The 8524-nt window shown below is 44.0% G+C and overlaps 2 protein-coding genes across 2 annotated transcripts in view; both read left to right on the forward strand.

Moving 5' to 3' along the window:
• Window positions 1-2977: 2977 nt before the first annotated feature.
• On the forward strand, window positions 2978-6902 carry LOC111961188 (synaptotagmin-1). Its single transcript, XM_023983276.2, has 8 exons — window positions 2978-3119; window positions 3351-3523; window positions 3758-3880; window positions 4072-4239; window positions 4346-4513; window positions 4720-4837; window positions 4926-5059; window positions 6494-6902. The coding sequence occupies exons 1-8, from the start codon at window positions 2978-2980 to the stop codon at window positions 6698-6700; spliced, it is 1233 nt and encodes a 410-aa protein (XP_023839044.2). The 3' UTR covers window positions 6701-6902.
• A 536-nt stretch (window positions 6903-7438) lies between these two features.
• Window positions 7439-8524, forward strand: part of otogl (otogelin-like) — a 74505-nt gene continuing 73419 nt past the window's right edge. Inside the window, 1 exon segment of the mRNA XM_070439795.1 lies at window positions 7439-7660. Within this exon segment, the coding sequence (XP_070295896.1) occupies window positions 7576-7660 (85 nt within the window). The 5' untranslated portion in view covers window positions 7439-7575.

Consider the following 8524-nt stretch of genomic DNA (forward strand, 5'->3'; position numbering starts at 1 on the left):
TATTGATCTGGTTCAACTTCCCTTAAACCCTCTGCCATCAGGGCTATATGATAATGACATGAACAGTCATAACTGTTGGTACAAAGTCCGTTTTGATCAACTGACACCAAAAGTAGGACTTTTTATGACATGTTATGTCATGTTTTCAACAGTGTTATTTATGTAGATCTTATGACAGAGGGTTCTAGTAAAGTGTTTCCATTGTCTTTATAAAATATAATATGTTATAGTAATGTATATGCTATAATAATGTATATGATATAACTGTATTTTACATGATCAATCCAGCGCTATACCAATCAGTAGTGATGACCCTGTACATCACCTGTTGCCTTGTTGACAGTGTGTGCTGTTGTCATTCAGATGGAGAAGTGTTTTTCTGATTAAAAGGATGTTGAGGAGGTTTTATACCAGTATAACTAACCATTCTAATTCTAAGGGTGCTATGTTACCGTTATCATTTTAGACCAATCTGAATCAAATCTATTTTACCACATATGTGACAACCAAGACTAGAACCTTGAGGCCAACCTAGACATTTGATTGAATTGCCATTCAGTTTATTTTAAAAATGAACCGGGAAAAAGAATGCAGTTGGGGAATCTTAGAACCTTATCTAAACTAATGACCCTCATATAGCACCTACAATCACTGAATATCTTCACCATGGACACATTCACCAATCAATACAATGGCTCTGTCTACAGAATATTCGGCAAGGTGAACAACAGGTTTGAAATCATACTGCTTAACAGAGGTCTGAGTTCTGCGTATGTGTGTGTTAATGTATGTGCGTCAATTGGTGCATCTCTATCTCTGGTCAAGGTGAACTGGGTGGGGCCGGAACTTGATACCAGCGTTGCCGCAGAAACCGCATCCTACAGTTCTAATTCAGGCAGCAGCATCTACACATAGAGTATCGACCTCTGGAAGCACACACACACACAATGCATACCCGGTTTGCAGTATATACATGTGCAATCACACATACAAACAGTAATGTATATGTAGTATATGCATGCACAGGCATACCAGTCATCCAGTTGGAATGTAGATGCTTTCTCCTGCTGAAGTCTCAGTATGCTAACGAGCCTATAAAAAGCCATGTCACCAAACCATGAATATTCATCCATGTCCAATGTCCCAGCGAAGGTGACCTGTAAGGGTGCAGCAGGGGTCACAAGGGGCAGGGCTTAGATTAGAGGGACTCAACCCCCTGGGACCCACCCCATCAGACAGAGCATACATATCCCCATACTAATACACACACGTTCACACAGCCAACCAGAGATGCCCTCTCTCTCCTTTCTCTCTTGCTCTCTCTCTCTCATTCCCTCTTTCCTGTCATACCTGTGCTCCTTGTCTCAGAGACTCTGCTGAATGAACAGAAGGTTAAAACAAACAACAAGAAGCTGCCACCCCTCCTCACCTCCCATCCTCTTTCCTGATCCTCTCCTCATCCTGTCATCTCTCTCTCTCTCGCTCTCTCTTTTTGTGTGTGTACCTGAGAGTCATACCTCTCTCCACCCTGCAGCCAGTCAGAACCAAGGCCAGGACATACACACAAAGGTAAGACTCCCTCTCGCCTCTCTATCTCTCTCTTTCTCTCCCAAGATGTGGTCAGTGATGGTGGTTGAGGTGACAGGTGTGGTTGGGTTAGGGTTATAATGTTTGGTTAATGTTAGATTACAGTCGGTCAGGGTTACAATGTTGGTTTAGGGATAGATATATGTTAGGGTTACAATGTTGGGTTAGGGTTAGATATATGTTAGGATTACAATGTTGGGTTAGGGTTAGATATATGTTAGGGTTACAATGTTGGGTTAGGGTTAGATATTTGACTGTGGATCAGGATTAATGTCATTTCCAGTTTTGGTTGTAAATGAGGGGATATCAGAACCATCTACAGTATGTTATCTTCAACTTAACTCTTTATTTAATCAGGCAGGTCTAACTTCTTATTTATAGTGAGGACCTAAGAGAGTGGGTTAGAGTGAGTGACAGAGTTTAGCCATGATGGAACGAACTCGTTATAAGACAATACACTGTGGAAGTGACTTGTCATGCACTTGTAGTATGTACCTATTAGTAGCATAGCATGCTGAAGACAAGAAAAGCATCCTAAATAAATCCAAAGTGATTTTCTTCCTGATTAGCAACAGTGATTAGTGTAGTTGTGTCTCTAGTGATGACATGATGATGTCAATGTCATTACGTATTACATTTAAAATATACATATATTGTCACGTGTTGTTTTACACTAGTTATAGAATGCTAGACTGTCTTCATTGAATATTTTCTGCTAACATTGATGATGGTTAAGAGCTGAGTGAGTCAGTTTCTCAGACTCAGATCTGAAAAACATAGAAGGGGAGGGATCAAGGTGAAGGGGTAGGATGTGAATTGGGACCGTCCCTACTCTGGACTAAAAACATTCTCACCTCCTCTCTCCAGAGATCAGACACTCATGATGTCCTTTCTCTGTCCCCCTCTCTTCCTCCACACCTCCCCCCCATGTGTTGTGTTGTCAGCAGGTTTGACAGGGGACAGGGTTGTGTATCTTATGTACAGCAGGCCTTAGTGCCAGACCAGCAGAAACACAAGAGGCCATCTGACACACACACACACACACACACACACAACTATGACCACTCTATAACACATACGGCTGGATGTTTCTCAAAACTTGGTGCTGATCATTAATATGCAGTATTCCACACTAGTTTGTAATAAGTGTCTATTTGAAAAGTTTGTCATTTTTGTCCAGATATCTGGAATGTTGCAGTACTGTGAGTTACTGTTAAATGAACAATCTGTAATTTAAACAGCCTGCCCTGCCACTTGGTTTGGCATTCTGAAGGATGGGGCTGGGAAATCTAACCACTCACTCAAATTTAAAGACAGAGCTAGTTTGGATGCAAAAAGTGAATTTTTTTGAAAGACTTTCCTACTCTCTGTGTCTTTTTCTCTCTAGGTGATGACAAGTAGTCGTAAGGCCACCCCGGCACAGCCCAGCCCCTCACACCTGTTAATCAACCCCAATGCCTCAGCAACCCCAGAACCTGGGCCCGGAGGCCACACCTCCACAAAGTTTATGAGCGAGTTGCACTCCCTCCACAGTGAGTAACAACCGATCAGGGGTGGGTTTCTAGAGCCTTCGTAGCACTAAGTTCATTTTTAGAACCAAGTTAAAGTGCAGTTGAAGTACTCAACTGAGAAATAAAATACTCTCACAAGCTAGTGAAACCCTCCTGTGTTATGTAAAACATTTGCTATTAATGTATTATTAACTGTGCGTGCGTGCGTGCGTGCGTGCGTGCGTGCGTGCGTGTGTGCGTGCGTGCGTGCAGTGCCCTCATGGGCTATAGGAGCTCTATGCATGGTGAGTGTGTGTCTGGTGTTGTCATGCTGTTTGTGTGTCTGGAGGAAATGTCTGAAGAAGAAAGACAAAGACACAGAGAAGGAGAAGAAGGGCAAGAACGGCTTGAACATGGACACTGAGCTGGAGGGAGGCAACTCTGAGGTATACATACACACACATTGCAGAGTATCAACTCCCTGTGGAGCGCTGCACAGAAACGTTTAATAAAAAGCGCGGCTTAATACAACTGAGGCTGTGTATGTCTCTGCTGGTTACTGAGTATCAGGTTTCACCTATATGTGTGTGTGTGTGTGTGTGTGTGTGTGTGTGTGTGTGTGTGTGTGTGTGTGTGTGTGTGTGTGTGTGTGTGTGTGTGTATGTGTGTGTACCCTGTAGCCCTTGAAGGATGAGGGTGACACAGAGACCGGATTGACTGGCAGGGAGGAGGAGGAGCCTAAAGAGGAAGTGAAGTTGGGCAGACTGGAGTTCTCAATGGACTACAACTTCACAGAGAACACGGTGAAGACTCCTTGTTTCAATTCCTGCTCTAACACATCTGATTCAGCTAACCAAGTGGAACAGCAGATTAACCAGTCTGAGGAACAACAAATCACTCCATCAGAGACATGATATAGATGTGGGTAAATTCTCTCTCCCTCTTTCCTCACTGTCTCCTCACCCTACCCTCTACCCCCCTTCCCTGTCTGTAGATGGTAGTAGGTATCCTGCAGGCCTGTGATCTCCCTGCCATGGACGTCGGGGGAAGTTCAGACCCGTATGTTAAACTCTACCTTTTGCCAGACAAGAAGAGGAAGTTTGAGACTAAAGTCCACAGGAAGACACTCAACCCAACCTTCAATGAGACTTTCACCTTCAAGGTACACCTAATTCCTGACCTCTGACCTCTAACACTGACTCCACATTCAACAAAGTGTTTGTGTGTGTATGTGTGTGTGTGTGTGCATACTATATGTGTGTGTGTAGGTACCGTACAGTGAACTGGGAGGCAGGACTCTGGTGATGACAGTGTATGACTTTGACCGTTTCTCTAAACACGACGCTATTGGAGCGCTACGAGTACCAATGAGCAGCCTGGACTTCAGTCAGATGACACAGGAGTGGCGGGAACTGAAGAAGGCAGAGAAAGAGGAGGTGAGAATGGAGAAATTAAGAATATAGATAGAGTGAAAAAAAAGAGATGGAAGATATATATTTATAAATAGGAAAGAAAATCCTTTAACTCCACAAAATTAAACAAAGAATTCACAGAAGGAAAGAAGAAAACAAAAATGTCAGTATTCCCCCTCCCATACCTCTCACCCTCTCTCTCCCTCACTCCCCTTTCTCTCTCTCTCCAGTCAGAGCGTCTGGGTGATATCTGTCTTTCTCTGAGGTACGTTCCTACAGCAGGGAAACTAAGCATTGTCGTCCTCGAGGCCAAAAACCTAAAGAAGATGGACGTAGGAGGACTATCAGGTGAGCTGAGGGGCGCTGTGTATGTGTGGTGTGTGTTGTATGTGTTGGTGTGTGTGTGTGTTAGGCTAATCTCTGTCTCCTCTGTCAGATCCCTATGTAAAGATCCACCTTCTGCAGAATGGAAAGAGACTGAAGAAGAAGAAAACCAGCATCAAGAAGAACACTCTCAACCCTTACTACAACGAGTCCTTCAGCTTCGAGGTGCCCTTCGAACAGATACAGGTACACTCACACCCCACCACACACACACTCTCTATCTCTCAACCCTTACTACAACGAGTCCTTCAGCTTCGAGGTGCCTTCGAACAGATACAGGTACACTCAACCCCACCACACACACACTCTCTATCTCTCACCCTTACTACAATGAGTCCTTCAGCTTCGAGGTGCCCTTCGAACAGATACAGGTAGCCCTCACACCACACACACAACACTCTCTATCTCTCATCCTTACTACAATGAGTCTTCAGCTTCGAGGTGCCTTTCAAACAGATACAGGTACACTCACACCCCACACACACACACTCTCTATCTCTCAATCCTTACTACAATGAGTCTTCAGCTTCGAGGTGCCTTTCAAACAGATACAGGTACACTCACACCCCACCACACACACACTCTCTATCTCTCATCCCTTACTACAATGAGTCCTTCAGCTTCGAGTTGCCCTTCGAACAGATACAGGTACACTCAACCCCACACACACCACTCTCTATCTCTCATCCTTACTACAATGAGTCCTTCAGCTTCGAGGTGCCCTTCGAACAGATACAGGTAACTCACACCACAAACACACACACACTCTCTATCTCTCATCCCTTACTACAATGAGTCTTCAGCTTCGAGTGCCCTTCGAACAGATACAGGTACACTCACACCCCACCACACACAACTCTCTATCTCTCATCCCTTACTACAACGAGTCCTTCAGCTTCGAGGTGCCCTTCGAACAGATACAGTACACTCACACCCCACCACACACACACTCTCTATCTCTATCCCTTACTACAATGAAGTCCTTCAGCTTCGAGGTGCCTTCGAACAGATACGGTACACTCACACCCCACACACACACACTCTCTATCTCTCACCCTTACTTACAATGAGTCCTTCAAGCTTCGAGGTGCCTCTTCGAACAGATACAGGTACACTCACACCCACCACAACACACTCTCTATCTCTCATCTTACTACAATGAGTCCTTCAGCTTCGAGGTGCCCTTCGACAGATACAGGTATCTTCACACCACCACACACACACTCTCTATCTCTCATCCCTTACTACAATGAGTCCTTCAGCTTCGAGGTGCCTTTCAATACAGATACAGGTATCACTCTCACTCTACCAGCAACAGCCACATCACACATCTTATCTCTCAACTCTTACTACAATGAGTCCTTCAGCTTCGAGGTGGCTTTCAAACAGATACAGCTACACTCACACCCCACCACACACACACTCTCTATCGCTCATCCCTTACTACAATGAGTCCTTCAGCTTCGAGGTGCCTTTCAAACAGATACAGGTATGCTCTCTCACCACACAAAAACACCCACAAACACACACGCACTCTCTATCTCTTATCCCTTACTACAATGAATCCTTCCTCATTGAGGCCCTTCGAACATAGGTTTGTGTCTGTGTTTGTGTGTGTAGAAGGTGCAGGTAGCAGTGACAGTGTTGGACTATGATAAGATTGGGAAGAATGACGCTATCGGGAAGGTTTTTCTAGGCGGAGCCAGCAGCGGCACAGAGCTCCGTCATTGGTCAGACATGCTGGCCAACCCCCGCCGGCCCATTGCTCAATGGCACGGCCTCAAAGCAGAGGATGAAGTCAACGCTGAGCTGGCTGCCAGGAAGTGATCCCTGTCACATCCCTAGGCAACTCTCTTTAGAAGACTACTTTATATTGATGCATACTGACTTTGCCCTTCTACTCCTACCCACTTATAAACTCCCAAACCCTGATACCCATCCACCATTCATGACCCCCCCCAAACCTCCTCTACTGTGAAAAGTATTTAAGACACATTACTATCTGGGACCTTAGCATGTATATATCATGATAATACTGTGAAACATGTACATTATACTATGTTATTAAACATTCTAAGATTGTTGCTCTTGTAAATCTTCACTCACATCAGATACACATCACTGGCCAGCAGAGGGAGTCACACACACACACACACACACACACACACACACACACACACACACACACACACACACATATATATATGTGTGTATACTTTAAGTATTTTTATTTAACATAAGCTCAGAATGGTAAATTCAATTTTCGTATATATATAACGCACAGACACACACGATCTCATTTATAATTTAATTAAAGTTGAATTACTGAAAATCATACAGATTGAACCTTAAAGTAGGACTAGATATAAAATCCAAAGTAGGCCTACATTATTCAGTTATTGCATTTGTAATGTCCTAATCTCAGATAATCTATCTACTTCAATTAGGCCACTATTTTCCTGCGCATCGAGAGTTGCGGTATTTCCGTCTTTTCAGTTGGTTTGATGTCACCTGTTTGGTACAAAAATTATGCACACACACACACACACACCCAACACCTGCGCGCAAGAGCACTCATCCATCTGAGGGGCTCGCTCAATTTCCTCTGTGTGCGTGGATGTTAACCGCGGGAAGCTCGGTAACGAAAAGAGATCACTACTCCCCAGTCTGTCCAGTGAAATGTTCCGTTAACCTCCCGGTGGATGAACTCTGAGATGAACCGTCCGCGGAGAGTCAAACTGTTTCTTCTTTCGTGGTATTCAGTCCTCCAGCTGCTGACAGCACAAGGTGAGTCTCCCAACGACACGTGCGCATAATCCCTAATTCATAACTTTTACAGCTGATTCATTTATCCAGTGTTTCGGCGCTTTGTCATAGCCTACGTAACTTAATTTCAGAGACCAGCAATTTAGGATCTGCGCTATATCCGTGATCTCGATTAAAAAAGTTTATTGACGTTTGAACATGATAAAATAGCGGATAATTTTACTGTTGCTGTATGACATCTATTTTTTTGTCCCTCTTTAGTGACATTACTCGCATTATCAACTGACAATGTAGTTGTGTAAATACTTCTTATTTGTGCTGTTTAAATATGTGCAATACTGATTCTACTGATATGCAGGACTGGTTCTGCATTTGATATGTGTTGTGATAGTGATATGTGAGCCTGTACATTGTGATAGTGATATGTGAGCCTGTACATAATTGGAACATGCTTAACACCCCAGCCATCCTACAATCTAAGCTTGATGCCCTCAATCTCACACAAATTATCAATGAACCTACCAGGTACCACCCCAATTCCGTAAACACGGGTACCCTCATAGATATCATCCTAACCAACTTGCCCTCCAAATACACCTCTGCTGTTTTCAACCAAGATCTCAGCGATCACTGCCTCATTGCCTGCATCCGTAATGGGTCAGCGGTCAAACGACCTCCACTCATCACTGTCAAACGCTCCCTGAAACACTTCAGCGAGCAGGCCTTTCTAATCGACCTGGCCGAGGTATCCTGGAAGGATATTGATCTCATCCCGTCAGTAGAGGATGCCTGGATATTTTTTTTAAAATGCCTTCCTCACCATTCTGAATAAGCATGCCCCATTCAAGAAATTTTAGAACCAGGAACAGATATAGCCCTTGGTTC

Source organism: Salvelinus sp. IW2-2015, linkage group LG4q.1:29 (genome assembly GCF_002910315.2).
Source record: "Salvelinus sp. IW2-2015 linkage group LG4q.1:29, ASM291031v2, whole genome shotgun sequence".
NCBI lineage: Eukaryota > Metazoa > Chordata > Actinopteri > Salmoniformes > Salmonidae > Salvelinus > Salvelinus sp. IW2-2015.

Coding starts and splice junctions, on each gene's coding strand:
- LOC111961188 (XM_023983276.2), top strand. CDS start 2,978: ATGACAAGTAGTCGTAAGGCCACCCCGGCACAGCCCAGCCCCTCACAC. Junction 4,514..4,719: donor AGAAGGCAGAGAAAGAGGAG/GTGAGAATGGAG, acceptor CTCTCTCTCCAG/TCAGAGCGTCTGGGTGATAT. Junction 5,060..6,493: donor TGCCCTTCGAACAGATACAG/GTACACTCACAC, acceptor TTGTGTGTGTAG/AAGGTGCAGGTAGCAGTGAC.